The 18,816-nt window shown below is 37.2% G+C and overlaps 1 protein-coding gene across 1 annotated transcript in view; it reads right to left on the bottom strand.

Annotated features, from left to right (window-relative positions):
• Positions 1-18,816, bottom strand: part of dnah9l (dynein, axonemal, heavy polypeptide 9 like) — a 428,305-nt gene that overhangs the window by 130,843 nt on the left and 278,646 nt on the right. Inside the window, exons 57-62 of the mRNA XM_072579200.1 lie at positions 10,634-10,795; positions 8,143-8,376; positions 7,599-7,745; positions 6,944-7,057; positions 6,708-6,851; positions 4,334-4,516 (exon numbers count right to left, since the gene is read on the bottom strand). Coding sequence (XP_072435301.1) covers positions 4,334-4,516; positions 6,708-6,851; positions 6,944-7,057; positions 7,599-7,745; positions 8,143-8,376; positions 10,634-10,795 — 984 coding nt within the window. The remainder of the gene's footprint in view (positions 1-4,333; positions 4,517-6,707; positions 6,852-6,943; positions 7,058-7,598; positions 7,746-8,142; positions 8,377-10,633; positions 10,796-18,816) is intronic.

Below are 18,816 nucleotides of genomic sequence, written 5' to 3'. Positions count from 1 at the left end.
AAAAGCTGATGCCTGACTTGATTATTTAGGATGCTTCATAAAAGAGAATATCAGATCTAATTTATGACATATTCCAAGTCCTGAAATCTAAGATACTATAAAGAAGAAAGTACCTATCAGCTGTCTTCTACATTAAACATCCATGAAATTAGAAGTATCCTAAATTATTATACTGTATAGGGAAACTGAGTTAATAGGAAAGAGTACCTCAGAAGAAAATTTAGAAAATTTAAAGTCCTATAAAAAAAGGTAATGGACCAATAACTAGGACCATTAGGAATGATGTTTTCCATAAGTGATACTCTATAAATTAAAAGACTTCCGGTTTAGAGAAAATCCATAGCTCAAAATCAATGTCAACAGTTCTCAAGCAGAAGATATACCATCCTTCCAAGTCGGAAGAGAGTGAATTCTGAGAAAACTGAGAGACATCCAGACTACCTGCATTTGTGAATTCAGAGACTTGGAGGGGTGATGAGGTAGTAGCAATTACAACATTGTAATATTACATGATTGCACAATGATTAAGTATTCAGAAAAGATTCTTGGAGATGTTTTATAAACCAATGGCTCTGAAGCAGTGAGTTACATTGAGCTCTACATGAGTACCTGAAGGGAGGAAACAGAAGCATTCTCTACAGTTCCTGAGAGACCTTAATAATTATGCCTAGCAAGGTAATGTAAGCTGTTTCAAATGCTACTATGCAATAAATTTACTTGTTATCCAAAATAAGTATTTCTTCAGTTTATATGCAACAGCGTTTTATCCTCTACTGCAGATAAGAAGACAGGTCCTACACTCAGCACATGAAGGGGGATTGGTGGTAGCAAATTTCCACTTCAGAATATCAGCTGGCTGGCAGCAATGACAATATGAAAATATAACAATCACAGCATGATCATTAACCAAATCCATGGGTTGCTGATGTAATTCAGGTGCATGGAGGGAAGATGTGTTTTTCAGTATTTATCAACGGAATCCCAAGAATGATTGTGACCCGCTCTGCCTTGGGCAAGATGGATCTGTGGAAAAAAAATGAAGCTGCATGATGTAGACTGATGCATATATTCAATGTTTCAGGCAAACGCCCTTCATCAGGATTCGTGATGCCTGACCTGCTGTGCTTTTCCAGCACCACTTGACACTAATCTCCAGCATCTGCAGTACCCACTTCCACCTGATGCACATAATCCACTGACAAGGTGGAGGGCTTGATGTGCCTGCAGTCTTTCACACAACTGCCAGAGAAAGCTGTGTCAGCCCCTCACATGCATGCTTCAGTTATTCAGATGGCATAAAGCTTTATTGGAAATGCAATCAAAGTCTTGTCCTCCAACCCATGCCCAACGGAAAGCATTCTTATAGTTAAAAATCCAACTACAGTATTACATTTGCACCCTCTCCATGTTGATATTTTTCTCCTGAAGGCTATAAATCATTGGGAATTAGTCTGCAACACAGTCAACAGCAGAAGATTTAAGAGTTTAAATAAAACTTCCAATTCATTTAAATGAGCATATACAGTATATAATTGTATGAACATTATTATACCCAAATAAATTCCTTTGTGCAAATGATACGTGTCTGTTCCCTGCTTCCTTTTACTCTGATATGGTGCAACTCCAGTAGCCACAGCAGAGATGAAAAACAGGTTAGACGTTCCTCTGCTTTGACAGCTGAGATGCCATGACAGACAACCTCTGGGTCTGACTTCTATAAATGTTTGACTAAAGACTGTCACATCTATATGGGCAAATGCAGACTCAGTCAGTGGGGCAAGAAACAGGACACAGGGCTGAGATTGTGTAGGAAGAGGGGGAACAAAGCATGAGAAGTGCATATGCCTAGAGCTGCTTCCATGTTCACTCTCTCCATCTTCCCTCTCAAGAACTACCTGCCTTCCAGCAACCAGCTGGAGACCACTGGGCTGCAGTTTAGTGAGGTATTGATCCTGCATCGTGAGACTTTCCACAATTTGATTGAGTGGTAGGTTATGTGTGTAGACTTTTATGTGATCCAACATGCACATCACCTGCTGCATCCGAATTTTCACACAGGTGGACACTGAGCTTTCTATGGAAATGGACATCAGTGCAAATGCCCGAGATACCATGGCACTCATGCTGGAGATGGACCCCTCCAATTTCTCTCCAGGGGTACACATTAACTTTAGAAATGCTGACAGAACTACATCCATTTCTTCTTGCTGATCATTTCAGCGGAGCCAAATTTGGAGGGTCCTGCACTTGAGTCTCTGACAGACTCTCCACTGCTATCTATTTTTCAGCCCCTGAGAAGTGCTGTGAGGCAAATTTTAGGGAAATTGGAGTGAGGTGTCTGCAACCACCAAGTATCCTATCACTTACTTTTCCTTACCTAATTATGTTAAGAAACCCTTTGCAGCACTGAGTCCAACCCCGAGGGATCACATCCCTCCTTTTTCACAACTGCTCCATTCCTATGTGTTTGATTTGGAGCTGGTCTCTTCATGCTATCTGCAGATCTTCTAGTCCTCAACATATTCAGCAGCATTTTCATCACACAGCTCAATATTAGCGTTCTTCTGGAAATTATTTCTTATTCTGCAGTTTTTAAAGAAATGCTTGATGCAACCATTCTAGCATTGACGCTGCCCCTTTGAATTGAGAGGGTTCCATTGAGATATGCAAGTTATTAAGCCACAGTCGGTCAGTAATCAGGAGCCCCAAAAGCAGGATATTAATTCTGTAGCTGAGTTAAACATCTACAGCAAAACTGATGGAAATAATGGGCTCCTGAACTGTTGCAGTCACATCAACTCATCATTTGCCACACCCCATCCCCTGCTGTGAGGAGGAGGGAGGGAGGGAGGGAGCAGGTGGGTTGCCAGAATGAAATTCTCCTCTTTTGTGTCTCAATACTGCTTTTACAATTTAACTGGTTGAGAAAACACACATTCACATATGCCCAGATTCTCCGTCGAGGGCATATGCTCTATCAGGTTTCTGATGACTATCTGTTGCCATGCAACAGTCCAAAAAAAAGTCTTTGGGCAGATGTACGCATAATGAATGGAAAATGCCATTTGAATGCTGCTGGTTGTAAAATCTGGACCAAACTCATGATGTACTTATATTTTTGCAGAAACTGCACTATTTCTTCCTTTTAATATTACAGTGTACCAGATTTATGTAGTTGGTGTCTCCTGGGGTTAAACTTGACTATTTAAAATGATCTTCAATAGATTTGACAGCTGATACAAATGGAAATTAAATTTTTTGATTATTGTTTATTTTTATTATTTCTAATTTTTGAGTTCAATGTCACTAGGTGGAATAAATTGGAACTGCTGTTTACTTCAGTAACACTAACAAAACCCAACAACCTTAAGACAAAACAAACCTAACTTGAGGACATTGAAATAGTTAATTGCGTCCATGTCAAAACAACATTGTTTTCTATCTGGAGTCTCCCTTCAGCTCATACAATTGATAGATGGCTATACAGATGCAAATACCTGAATTTGGAGGAACAATGTAGAGAGAGAACTATCAGCACAGCTGCTGTCAGCCGCAAAAACAGTCATGAGCATTACACTACTTAAAGTAGCACACTAGGCTAGGCATATTAGCTAAGGAGTAGATACAGGCACTTAGGGGATATATGCAAACTCTGGAGCTGCAAGATCTGAATTTTCCTAGTCTATTCTGTATTTGCTGAGTGGAGGGAGCACAGGCAGAATGGTAGGGAATGCATCAGAACTACAACCTAAAGTTTTCCCTGCAGTGTGCTAGATTGCCCATGGTAGTAACATTTCCTATCCCTCCAGGAACTTTTCTGATATCAGGAAGGCCTCCCATTCTGTGGGAAGACTGCCCAGTGAAGCCTGGCTACCTCCCAACAAGTTCTGGAAAAGGGGCTTTTTTTAATGAAAATTCCATGGTGCTTCAAGAGAACACCTAACAGCAATGTCAGCCTCTGTGGCAAAGATGTCATGTGCACACCAACTTGATGTCCACATCAATCACCAGAACTGACCGCTTCTCCCAAACTTCTCAATGGCTCCCAGTTTGTCCCTGTTCAAGGGATCCCAGCACTGAGGCATTGTCTCCCTGGTGTTGGGTCACTGTGCTTAACTAATCAGCAGCTTGGTGGCTTCTTGATGGGCTGCTGGCAGTAATGTTACCCTGGGTCCCACTGCCCACTGAAATAGGGCAACCATCATTACCCAAAAAATTCAATCCCTATTTCAACAAAGTTTTTTTTAAAGAAATTCTCAAACCTAGCAAAAGAATTATAAAAACATATTTTGGTGCAAAACTAAAAATTGGTTAAAACACTTAAGATCCCTACCTCATGAAATTGAATAATATTTATAACCCAAGCACAGAGTCCAGCAGCAACTGATGACTTTGTACGTACAAACTCTGGATTGAACTCAGGATCTTCAAGATATTCTTCCTTTATAACTTTAATAGTAGCTTCAGGTATGTGCTCTTTATCAAAGTTAACAATAGCCTGTAGGAAATCATCCACCTGAGACAAAATTAAATCAATCAATTGAATGTTATATAAGTAACTTAGCAACCTTCTCTGTTCAAAGGCACATGCACAACAATAAAGCAAACTAATTAAGCTTTTGTTATCTTAAATCATTATTTTAATGGTGAAACACTTTTAAGATTACTTTCATTTTAGTTGATTTTAGAGATCTTAATGTATTACTATCAATGTAGTTAGGTTCCCAGCAAATAAGCTGTCATTTTACTACCTGTTAATGCAAAGTGCACACCAATGTAAAAATGGCAGATTAGGTTGATCTGATATCCGACTCCCAAGTGCTTTGAGTGAAGAGTCATAAAGCTTAAGCTACACAATCTTGATACAAGGTCCATGAGAACTTTGCAAATATACTTTTGGCAGTTTTACTGCAAAGGAAAAGTAATGATCATGTTATGCTCTCCTGACATTATTAAAAAGCAGTCTGGTGTGTGGACATTGTTGAGTGGCAAGGATTTGTTTCGTCATGGAGTTCAGTGCAATCCTTAGTGAGATGCAACAAGCAGCATGGTTTAGTTTTCAAATGTACATCAAAGTCTTGAGATACTGGCTGAGGCTGGTATCTGCAAAACAACTGCAGTTTGAAATTGCTAGACAAAAACAATAAATTTTATTTGCTGTAATTTTGATTTTGACTTAACGATGTCTGTTTTTGTTTTAGTTTCTTTTAGTTGCAGGGGCATGACATGAAGTCATGCTGTGTATTTTACTTTTTCAGGGGTATAGTACTGATGTTTACTCTACTTAATAAGGCTGGATCAAAAATAATTATTGTTAATGATGGCAATGAGTAATTACAATAAAAAGTGATTGCAGATGTGTTTGAAAGCCTAGCCCTGGGGATAAGCATACAGAACTACATTGTTAGACAGAAATGTAAATCAAATTGATTAAATTAAAATGCATTAAGTCTGCCATTTGTTAACCATGTAAGTATTCTAGTAATAATTCTTGCACATTTTATTTGGATCTGTATTGGTTTTAAAATTGCTTTAAATGTTCTTCTTAAGAAACCCAGAAATGTACATATCAGTAAACTGAATGAAAATAAATGATGTGAATGGATATAAACTGTGTTTATAAGACAGTGACCATACACACAGATGAAGTTTGGTGATGATGGTGGTGGTTGGAGAGGGGTACGGCAGGGCGGTGGGGGGATTGCAGATGTTGGTGTAGGGTGTGACCTCAAGTACTGCCAATCTTGTTTCAAATGGAAATATACTGGTAGCACCACATTCTTGATAAATAACTTCAAATTAGGTACAAACTAAAACTACACATTTTGGCACAGTTCAGTAAGTATACTTCACAATGTAAATGTCAGATGTCCATTCTTAAGCTTTTTAGTTTAAATACAATTCAAAAAATGTAATCCTTTAACATACTTAAAGAAAGGATGGACAAAACATACAATCAGTGACCATTATATTGTGCACTGTGAAAATAGCAAAAGAATATTTAAAATACATTTCGACATTACCAGGTATTTTGTTCAATTGGATATAGTGTACATGAACTTGACACTGTAAAGAACCAAATATGAAGTTCAAGCAATGCAGCATTCAAATTTTATTAATTTTGTACTAAGCAGTTCTATTATAACATGTTAACTCATATTTTCATGAACACATAAATCAACATGCTAGTCTTTTTATGCAGAATCAATTATCAGCATCCCCATAGTGTGAAGAGAATCAATTATAAAAATCCGTGATTATGACTGCACAGAATAATTTGTCTGTTAATGATTTTATTTCCAGACCAAAGACTTTTCAATGTGATATTTAGTAAATTTTCTTCACATATTAAGGTTGCAGGCCTTATCAGCAAAAATTACTTCAGTGAATTATTTCTACATATGTTTACAAATACACTCTCTTAACTTATGTTTCATTTAAAAGTCTATAGTATACCCAGAAATATTTTAGTGGACATTTTGTTGGCAGCTGAATTATTTGTGGCGTTGTGAAATTCAGATTATAAATGCAGCATAATAAAAAGAAAATGAGAATAATATATTGAACTGTTTCACAGTGTAAAAATGCTGAATTTAACTTTAGATTTGTCTTACTATCATACTAATACTAACATTATCTTGATTTTAAAAATTGAATTATGTTTTTAACTTAGAAGTACTGACATCTAATTAATAATATTAGGTTACCTTGGTTAACAACATCTTAGCCGTTTTCCAGCTTCGATCTTTCGGAATTTTCCCATTTGGAGCTAAAAGCACCTGAACTGCAGCAGTAACATTGGTAACAATGGCAGGTGGATTTGAAAAAGTTCGTAATTCTGTCAAATTTGCCTATAAATAGGAAAAAAAAAACAAAATGTTCTGTAATTTAAGAAAAAATGTTAATGATGCTTCCTGAAAGTATTGTAGGCTGGTCTTCATACCCTGTTTAGTATGTTCAAGGCAGCATTTGCAGCACAAAGTGCAGGCTCAGCTTTAGCAAGGTCTTCTTCAGATTGTTGCTGTTGCTTCGACACTTCTGCTCGAATGGCAGTCACCTGCAATAATACTTGAAGCTTTATTGTTACTTGACTTATATTATCTTCATTAAAATTCAAGTTTGTTGCATGTAACAAGTTACTTGGCCAATTTTCTCTATATCATACTATAGCTTTTGTTAATTTAAAAAAAACATTGTAAGTCTATCATTTGGGTTTTACTTTTCCAATTTGAATACATTACTATATTATTGCACTTTTAATCGTCTATTTTCAGAAATGCAAGTCTTCAAGATATGATGTTAAATATTACACCAATAAAGGAAAGCAGTATCCAATTATATGTGATTTATGTAAATGATTTCATAAATATTGATCAATTAGTATAATCTTATGCATTTTACCTTTGTATTTTACCATCTCACAAAAACAGAGGCATGTTCATTTTGGTTAAAAAGAAGTCTGGCTAAAACATTCTCTGTGATCACTAATTCTATAGGTATGCAATTTATGAACTACGTTGAAAACCTCAGCAATTTTTAAAAACGCATATTCTTGTGTACAAAATGTCTGGACAAACTGTCCTCATTCATGCATATACCCTTTGCTCTTCAGCATCAGCAATAGCTTTCTCTTGATTCAGCTTCTCAGTCTGCTGCCCTACTTTGGTGATCAGTGCCTCAGCATCTTTGTTCCTTTGGTGAAGTTCCATTTCTTGAATAGCGAGTTTTGCCTTCAGAACATCTACCTAGATAATTAAAACCAAGACATGCACTGTTTTTAAAAAGGACTATGGTAACTGAGCTTTTAATTTTATTATATAATGAGACAATCCATTATCTTTAGGGTCAGAAAGTTAAAAACAGTTGGTATTTGGGGAACTGTAAAGAATTCCTTTGTGCCTTGGTTAAGCAGTTTAATTATTTTCAGTCCTCCATGGCTACATTCAAAGTTATATATTTCTCCCCTAATACACATGAGGAAAATGGCCATGATAAGCAGTAACGGATGCTAATTTTGGCTTGGTTACATAAATCATAGCATTAAAATTTCTTAATCCTTACTAAATTTTGTAAATACAAGATATACCTTTTCACACTCAGCTATGCAATTATGTCCATGACATTTTTTGTTCCAATACTCACTTGTGAAGCTGTAGTTTGTAGTTTTTGAAGACCATTCTCCAGGCGCTCCTTCTTTTGTGTTAGTTCTTTTCTTTTTTTATTCAGCAGGTTTTCATACAATTTAATTTGTTCTAGGAAACTTTTTGGAGTGGTATAGTTGTAATGTTTTTCACTCTGCTGATATTTCACACTAACATCATTCACACATATGTGTGCATAAGCAATAAACTGGGCAATAGAAGATTGCATTTCAGTCTAGAAGATAAACAAAATAGTAGGAAAGTGATTATTGTAAACTGTAAAAAAACGCATCAACTCTTACTGACTACACTAAAGTACTTATAAGTGTATTAAATCATTTTTTGGATTTTTCAGTACACTGCATAAATTAGCTAAATTAGATCAGTGTAAATGTTAACTGTATAAATTAATAGAGCATTTAAAAATAGCTATAGAATGAGCAGACATGTTTACAGTAACAATAAAATGTGGACATGTATGCATTAATAAATACACTTAACTTTAGTCATTACTATGTGATGTATTTTGATCAGGATTATATGAAATGGTTTGAAATGCATTTACATTTAATTAAATCTTAATTCTGAATGCAACAGAAAGATATTATTGTTATGATGGGTGCCTTGTGATCTAATGATGCACCAGCAAATTTCTTGTCTGCAGTATGAAAACATTATGAACTAACAACTTTCTTTATAAGATTTAGCATTTTAGAGATAGATTCTATGAGGCGAAACAAAACTACAGAACTTTATTTTGGCCTATACACTATCACAATACAAACATGAAAATTACATGAAATGGCTACACTACATTATGAATAAAAAAATAATAAATTCTTCATCTATTTTGAAGAAAAATTAGATGAAACATAGTTTACTAAATATCAGCATTCTTCATTCCAATACTAAAAATATATAATACTTCTAGAATAATCAGCTACATTTCAAAGATCTCATTCGAAGAATCAAACAAATTCTTTGACATGTCATGCTGTTTATACAAATACTTTTTGCCCTATTTCTACTTTGCATGGAAAATGTATTTTCACAGTTGTCAGAATGATGGACAGGAAAAGAATGATCAGACTGTGGCTATGTGCATGTACTTATACACAATGGCACAGCAGGAGTCATGGTGTGTTGGTGAGACTAACTGTGCCCCGTTTTTGAACATATTAAGTTTGTCTCCAGGACACACATGGCTTCACTAGGGTGCCTAACCTCATTCATAATAGATGCTAATCTTTTCAGGGCTGACTGATGACAGCATTTCCTGCCCTTCACGGAATTAGAGCTGGGTTTTATCAAAGGACTAGAACTGCTTGCTAATTAGAGTAATTTCCTTCATCATGAATTATTTATTTCCATTGGTAACTGATCATTGCGTCATTAATGGGATATTCTAAACTCAGTTTTCACACTAATGCACACTGTATCATAAGTGTTTAAAAAACTCTTTAAAACATGCCTCCAGGTCCAATACATTCTGGGACAATATACTCCCATTTTAGATAAATTAACTGTCATTCTTCTTAACTTATTAAAAAATATGGGGTCAATTTAACTCTGACAAGCCATAAATTTCTATTACCCTATTGGAATGCAAATAAAGTTAACAAACATGCAACTTCACTGAAGAAATCGGTTTTTAAATTTCTTAGGAATGTTAATGTAACATTTAATATTGCAAAAACTGCAGGGTGCACAATTCATATGCAAAAACAAAATAATTTTTCGAGTCTGTAAATGCATGAATATATAACAAAAAAACTTGGATGTGCGTTTAAAGCAAGTTTACATTACATTACTCAGTAAAAAGGATTTTCTTAAGTTGTACTGTGAAATTCCACATGTAAAACAATTGTACTTCCAGTTAGATACCAAGATTTGCAGGATTGCAATTACTTGCATTCATATGAAATGAAGCTATATCAACATCTAAACACAGGCAAAAAACATCCAGATGTCACCTTTGTATTGTTTCAGTGGAATTAATAACTGTAATATTTCAGTATTAAGGTTCTATAATATGCAGTAGACTAACGTGTTAATTTTTTTAACTATATCAGGAAAGACTATGAATAGTGGATATTACAGCATTACTATAAAAATATCCTTTCAACCAAGTGAAACTTTTGGTTGATCTGAGTTTTTTTTATGAAATGCTTTTCAGTTGTTGGTACTCTACTTAAAAATACACAAAACATTTGAAAATAAAATATCACTGCCTATTTAAGTATCAGTAAATGCATCACTGGAAATTTGTAACCAAAAATTTCTAATGAGATCAATTCATGACCAATTTATTACAGAAATGATTTATTTGTTTGCCTTCTGGAATGAAATATCAGTTTACTTATCATTTATTGGGTCTACAGGGTTTGTTAGGAGGAAAATCAATTTTTAATTTCATGATTAAATAATTCTGTAGGTGAAAGACAGCAAACACTATCTTGCATAATATAATGCACAAACAACATGAAGTTTACCTCCAGTCCATCAATTTTTTCAATAGAACTATGGCTTACAGATTCCAGTGCTGTTTGAGGCCATGGATGAAACCAATCAATGGCTGTGCCATTCACTACAGCTGGGAATTTCCTTGCTCTCGTCCGAAGTACAAATCCCACAGGAGAAAAGCATAGAACAATCTGAAAAATACATGCTTACTATCAAAATTATGTGCAAGAGAAACATGCTTTAATGTTTGAGTTGTAGTTCCGTACATTCAATTGACTGTTAGAAGAGTTTCTTCTATGGTGAAAAGGATCAGGTGTAACATGCAGTGAGGAGAGACATCAATGTTAATATTTATGAAATCGGACTAGAAACAGTATCCCTTGCAACTGTCATATTAATAGGCTGGCTCTACAGGTATAAACTACAGCAAAAGTGAACTTTTTTGCAGTATGTCACATCAATGTTCATAACTTTGGGGAAAAGCTGCAGGAATCCTAAGAAAACAAAGCATTTATTTAGTTTTTCTGGGGTTGAGAGGCTTTTTCAATAAAGTTACAACAGACGAACGGATGATCCCCTGTGGAAACTGCCACCATTCATAATGGAAAATAGGTTGATGGGAAGCTTAATATAAAGATGTCCTTAGGACTTTTAAGTTGTCTTGAATTCAATTCCAGTTCTGTAATAAAGCAGTCATTGAGACAGCAAACATTGCAGAGAGAAATGTAATGGGAAACATCTGGGTTTCAAATTTTCAAAGATGTTAAATTGTTCTCCTCCTCAAAACACTACATTAAGTAGTTGAAAAAGCTGAGGTAAATTGCAATATTGTTTGTGTTGTGGATGTGTATGTTGATTTGTTTATTTGGGATTCTATGCATCCCAGAATACAGTATTTGGTTCAAAATTATATTCAAACATCACTTAGTCATAAATTACTTACATTTAATTTAGCTGCAAAATTCGATTCCATAGCAGCCATACCTTCAGTATGGCCAAATGCTGCATAATCACATTTCTGGTACTAAAACAAAAACAGAGTGCCGAAGAAACACAACAATTCTTGCAACATCTGTTGAGAAAAAGAGTTAATGTTTTGAGTCTAGTGACCCTTTGTCAGAACTGTTCTTATGAAGGGGCAATGAACCTGTTTTGCTCTCAACAGATTCTGCCATGCCTACAGTGTTCCTCCATTGCTCTGTTTTCATTTCAAATTCCCAGCATCCATACTTCTTTGTGTTTATTTCTGGTACTGGCTTTGCGGGAGGTCATTTTGATCATAACATTAGCATAGGTGATGGGAGCAGTAAGCAGAGTGGGTAGATCCTAACACTGATTTGATTGTAGCAGTCAGTATAATTTTTAACCTGAATATTCCATTCATTCTTAATAATTCAAGTTAGTTTTTCATTGTTTTCTATTAGCTGTTACTGAGTTAGTCGAAGTGTCTGCAGTTTTTTTTTCTCTCACACTGATCCAGCTCCCTCAGAGGCAACTCTCAGAGTGACAGGTTCTCTGACATGCTTGTTTTTTTTCTCTTTTATTTACCTCACACTACTGCTTAACTGCTGTAGTGCTTATTTTCCCCAGCACCCATGTTGTGTGTGTGCAGGTGTGAGACACAGTGAAAAACACAAGGTACAAATCTTTATTTAATTTCCACCACCAGGAAGAAAGGAAACACCCAAGTGGCCAGTGACAAGAGGTGCCCTTCTTACTGAAGGGCAATGCTGCATGATCAAACAGTGAAGGGGAGGGCAGAGACTGTCTGCAGTTTTATTCTGCACCTTAATTGATGAGGGGAATATTTGACACCTGGTGAAAGCTTTGGTTCTAACTTCAACAGTTCTGCTTACATCAACCATGGGTGCTGTAGTTTCAATTTCACTCGGCATGTCAGTTGTATGCCACAGTGAGACCATGCTTTATATCAAAAATGATTCTTAAATGTACTTGCCAGAAACCACTAATTGATTTTTGTTTTAAAAGAGCTGAAGCCACATTCCAATCTTTTGAAATCAAAGTCTCAGAAATAGCTACGTTTGCATCACTGTACATTCTATATTCTTAAATCACCTTAAATGTATAAAACTTGTCTGCAATACCTCAACAGGAACAATTAACTTGAAGGAGGGTAAAAGGTGACCATTTCCTATCAACACATTATCAAAGCATCTCAACCAATGTCTGAATTAATGATTGAAAGGGAAAAAGTCCTGAGATAAAATCGACAGAATTCCTAGAGTGTGGAAACAGGCCATTTGGCACAAGTCCACACTGACTGTCTGAACAGCATCCCACCCAGACCCATCCTTTTACACTATCCCTGTAACCCTGCATTTCCCATGGCTAATGCACCTAACCTAGACATCCCTGAACACGAATTTAGCACAGCCAAATCAACTAACCTCCATATCCTTGGACTATGGGGGGGAAACCGGAGGACCCGATGGAAACCCATACAAACACAGGGAGAATGTGCAAATCCCACTTAGACAGTTGCCCAAGGGTGGAATTGAGCCCAGGTCCCTGGCAATGTGAGGGAGCAGTGCTAACCACTGAGCCCCGTGCCCCCATCTAGAACCACTTGGATAATGGGACTCTGGTATTAAACAAGTGTGCCCAGATGTTTTCTAACCATGTAAGCCAGACATCAGAAATCTAATAGCCATGAGCATATTTGGATCACTGGGCAGTTGGAGGGAGAAGGTCATGTGATAAGCCAATCTTTTCGTGTTTAACTATTTTGGCTGTAAGTCACAAGCATAAGCAGCACTAATGAAGCAAGACCTGAATAAATTCCTTTTCTCTCTCTCTCTCCATTCAACTTGCTGGTTTTGAACAAAAGTTTGCTGATGACTATGTACTGCAGACAGATTTTAAAGAACTGAACCTAGTGGTTGCCGTCTCCAGAAATAAAGAGAAATCAACGTCAACTTTATTACCATCTAATCAACAAACTCAGCAGGAGCACCCAGTTCAGCCTAAAATAACCAAAGTCACTAATCTTCAACATCAAATAACCAGACAGAGGATTTTTGAAATTATTCATTCATGGGATGCTGGAATTTATTGCCAATCCCTAACTGCATAGAGTTATACACGACAGAAACAAATCCTCCAGTCCAACTTGTCCATGTTGATCAGCTATCCATTCTGGCCTAGTCCCATTTGCCAGCATTTGTTCCATATCCCTCTAAAACCTTTCCTATGCATATATCCATCCAGATGTCTTTCAAATGTTGTAATTGTACCTGCCACCACTATTTCCTCTGGCAGCTCATTCCATACATGCACCACCCTCCGGTCCTTTTTAAAACTCTCCCTCTCACCATAAATCTATACCCTCTCAATTTGAGCTCTCCCACCTGAGGAATTTGCCCTATTCAGGTCCCTCATGATTTTATAAACCTCTACAAGGTCACCCCTCAGTCTCTGACACTCCAAAGAAAAATGCCCACAGCCTATTCATCCTCTCCCTATAAACCAAACCTTCCAATCCTGGCAACATCTTTGTAAATCTTTTCTGCACCCTTTCAATTTCAACATTTTTCCTAAAGCAGTGAGTCCAGAATTGAATGAAGTATTCTGAAAGTGGCCTTACCAATATCCTGCACATCCACAACATGACGTCCCAACTCCTGTACTCAATGTTTTGACTAATGAAGGCAAGCATGCCAAATATCTTCTTTACCTCCCTGCCTACCTGCAACTCCTCTTTCAAGGAACTATGAACCTGCACTCCAAGGTCTCTTTGTCAGCAACAGTCCCCAGGGCCTACCATTAAGTGTATAAGTCCTGCCCTAGTTGCTTTATCAAAATGCAGCACCTCACATTTATTGAAATTAAACTACATCTGCTACTCCTCAGCCCATTGGCCCATCTGATCATGATCCTGTTATAATCTGAGGTAACCTTTTTTGCTGTCCATTACACCTCCAATTTTGGTGTCATCTGCAAACTTGCTAACTATACCTCCATGTTAAATACTATAAATTGAATTCTCTTCCCTTTGGAAACACAAGGTGTATCTAATATATCATTTTAAATCAAAGTCTGCTGTGCTCAACAAGCAGTGCTGAAGTGTTTATCAATGCCAATGTATCAGGAAAAAAATTGGAAAGCATTAAGATATCACATAAGACCACATGAGGGAGACTTCAATTTTGGTGACATGCTTTATTAAAGAAACCATGATGTGGTGACGCCAATGTTGGACTGGAGTGGACAAAGTCAGAAGTCACACGACGCCAGGTTATAGTCCAACAGGTTTATTTAAAAGCACAAGCTTTCACAGCACTGCTCCTTCATCAGGTAATGAAACAGCAGCGCTCTGAAAGCCTTGTGATTTTAAATGATCTGTTAGACTACAACCTGAAGCAGGGGTGTAAGGAATGGGCCTGAGAAAAATTACAGGACATGATGGCAAAACTCAAATAAAACAACATGGAAATCAGACTGTAAGGCATATTCTTCACAATATTATTATTGCAATATGAATTTTCAAGTTGACAATGTGGGAGGTGGTAATGATGAGGCCCATTGTACATCATGGGCCCATGGAATCTGAGAGCTACAGATGGATCTGATAATTCAAGGAGTAAATGGATGGCTGTGGTTGATGCATATATTAATCATAATGAACAAAAAGTAAAGCAATTTCATCTTGGGGTTATCTGCTGAAAGTAGGTTCCCATGTATTGTACCACCCAACAGTTAGATCACTGAAGAAAGATCACTTAGTGGGATAAGCAAAGTCATTCGTGGGCAGATGTAAATACTGGTTAAATATTCAGGAGGAAAGACAAGAGGCCAGAGCCATTGATTAGCTAAAATCAGTTCAAGGTGGTAAATTCAAGTACTGGTAGTTCTCTTTATAACGCCATAGTTGTGTTCCAGTGAAACCTTGCTTAATAGAAAATGGCTTGATAGAAATAATGGGGCGTATGGGAAAAGTGGTATTAGGGGCAGACCAGCTAAAAATATCACTCACGATCACGCAAAGATCACCCAAAAGCCTAACACAAAGTATAGCACAGCCTGAATGAAGGTTTAAATCACAATTATTAATGAAACAAAAGTATATTTAACATATTACATTGAAAAAGTATTGCTAATGCAGGGACAGAAGATCATCATCACTACCTTCAGGTGCAGTTGTGTTTGCAGAAATGGATGGCTGAGGTTGATTATCTTCTGGCTCTTTCTTGGTGGTTGGTTTAAAAAAGACATCCAGTTTTTGCTGCTTTGCCCTTTTCCTTCTGTTGTGAAGAAGTTGTTCATAGGGTACCAGATGATATTTTATTGAACAAACTGCTACCCTGCAGCATTCTGTGTTGTAGTCATTGTCCTCTAAGAGCTGCAACTGCCTCTCAATTTTCCTCAGGATAGAAGACAAAAGAGAAGTGGAAAGCTCTCATGGTCCTGTACGCTGGACTTCATTTTTTTCATCTCTAGCTTCTACTTCCCTCTCAGTGACAAGCTGTTGTAGATCAGCTGTAGAGGGATCTTCACAGTGGGATTTAAGTAGCTCTTCAATATCCTCACTTTCCACTTCTTCAAACCAACCTGTTTTGCAAGGGCAACACAATGCTCTTTGATTTTTGGGAGCTCTTCTGATGGTTCACATCTTTAAAATCTTAAAAAAAATCTGGGAGAAGCCACCACCAAACGGCATAAAGACAGACCTTACTGACATCACCCTAAGCCTCCACAATGTCAATAGCATTTTTGACGTTAAAGCTCTTCCAAAGTTGAAGAACCCTGTCCTTATTATTCCCGTCAATAGCTGCAATCAGCCTATTGAATGTGTATCTCAAATATATTAAGCTTTAAAGGCTGATATTTTACCCTGGTCCATGACTTGAATGAGAGAAGTTATGTTTGGAGGTAGATATAGCACTATTTGTTTCAGAAAGGTCACCAATGGTGGCAGGCTGGCTTGGTGCATTATCCAGGGTGAGGAGACCCTTGAAATCCAAATATTTTTGCCTGCAATACTGTCAAAAAACATCTTCCAAAACATCAACAATAAGGTCATAGAACGTTTGCCCCGTCATCCAACCTTTTTTGGTTGACCTGAGGTAGACGCTTAGAGTCACAATAAGGTAACTCTTCAAGGTTTATATATTGGCAGATTAGTACACTACCACAGGCTTAAGTTTTAAGTCACCACTTGCTTTGGCACCCAGCAGCACAGTCATACAATCCTTTGCCACCTTAAAACTTGGAGCACATGCTTCATTCTTAGAAATGTAGGTTCTTGCTAGCATTCGCTTCCAGTATAAACTTGTCTCAACTAGATTGAAGATCTGATCCAAGGTGTAGCCTCCTTCATCAAATTTTTTTACTATGAGAGGAAACACCAGTGTATGCTCCACGTCTGCACAGACAGATTCACCAATTAACTTTTCATTATGGAATGCCTGGCGGTCCTTAAAAGCAATAAAACACCCACTGCTACCATTGAAGGCAAGACATCAGCAGGAGGTTGAGCATTTTCCTTTAGATCTTCATAAATGGATAAGGCTTTCTCTTTTATACTGAGAAAGATTGTCCCAGATCACTTTTTGGTTTGATCTTCTAACCAAACTCATAAAAACCTCTCCATCTCCTCAAGTTCCTTTAGCTCTCAGATTTGCTGGCATTAATCTTTTCAGCATTGCCTCTAATGGTGCTTAAGGTAGACTCCCTCAATCTTGTTAAACGAGCCATATCACATATTCTCTCTTTATGCTCAAAATGCTTGATAATATCTAGCTTCTTTTCTATTTCTATTGTTATAGCCTTTTTGTTTTGCACTCACCACCTGCAATTTTATCACCAGGATGCTTATTAACATTCTTGTCACTATTCTTGTCTTCATTTTTTTTCAAAGAAAGAGATAACCTAGAAGTAGTGTGCCTATCACAGGAAGCTGCTCTCTTGGCAGCTGACACATGCGCATGTGCAGAATAGCACATTAGGGAACAGTGCAGAGACTTCAGTGTAAACATCGATGCATGTGCAGAACAAAACACGTGAAACTACCACCGCTGGAATTGCACTTTTGGGAACAGAGGTAAGCATTCTGAAAATATCATTCTCTAATGCCTCAGCGTCATTATAGTCAAGTCACACTGCCAAAATGCACAAAATTCCTGATGAAGGGCTTCTGCCCACTGCTCCTCGGATGCTGCCTGACCTGCTGTGCTTTTCCAGCAGCACAGTCTCTACTCCAAAATGTGCAATATCCCAGAACTACCTGCAATAATTCAGAAGATATGACTAGGTGGCGGAAAAGGTCATGTAAAGTAAAAAGCAAAGATAGTAAACAGTCTGTGAGGAGTAATCTACAGACACCTGAATAAGGGAGAGGTACAGCCCAATAAGGGGACAGAGTCACAAGTACCAAACCTTCTTAGAAGCAGATCAGAAGCAGAAGTCCCCTTGATGAAGGGGTGTTTGTAGCCATCAATATATTAGAAGATAAAATAGTAATAGTTAGGCAAGTGGAAAGAATTTGTGTATACTCAGAGTTTGCAGATAATGGTCAACCTGCTTTGTCAGAAAGATGGAGCTGTACAGAAAAGAAATCCTAATAAATAGAACCTACAATGTTAAGGCTGGGTTGGAAGCCAGAGGTTTTACAGAATGCTGACTCAACTACAGCTGTAAAAGTTATTTTGAATTTTATTTTGACTATTTTAGGTCCTGATTCATGGAGGTGCAAGTCCATAGTTGTAAAAGCAATTTTCCTGCAAGGAACCTGCTTGAGAAAGAAAAGTTGATTCTTCTGAAGGAAGGAAGCATCTGACATAGAAGGGAAAATCTGGAAGTTTAACAAAACGCATTTATGGTTTGAATGGTGTTTCCCTAGTTGAGTAACTTTTGGGAGAGGCCTTAAGTTAGGCGAACAGAACTCAAAGCTGATCCTGCATGACAAGTAGTGAAGAACTTTCAGGCAACTTTATGAGTCACATGGATGATCTCTACGAATAGCACTAATGAATTTGAAAAGAATGTTCTTGCTTAAATTTGGAAGAAATTTTATTCATTCACAGAATGAGAATGTTGCTGGATAAACCAGTGTTTATTGCCCATCTCTAAGTGTCCAGAGGTCAACAATATTGCTGTGAGTCCAAAGATACGTAGGTCAGACTGCAAGGATGGCAGTTTCCCTCCCTAAACGACATAAGCGACTTAGATGGGTGTTTCCAACAATCAACAATGG

The sequence above is a fragment of the Chiloscyllium punctatum genome, chromosome 10, assembly GCF_047496795.1.
Source record: "Chiloscyllium punctatum isolate Juve2018m chromosome 10, sChiPun1.3, whole genome shotgun sequence".
NCBI classification, from domain to species: domain Eukaryota; kingdom Metazoa; phylum Chordata; class Chondrichthyes; order Orectolobiformes; family Hemiscylliidae; genus Chiloscyllium; species Chiloscyllium punctatum.
The sequence above is the reverse complement of the archived record's forward strand: the minus strand, read 5'-3'. Positions and strand labels throughout refer to the sequence as shown.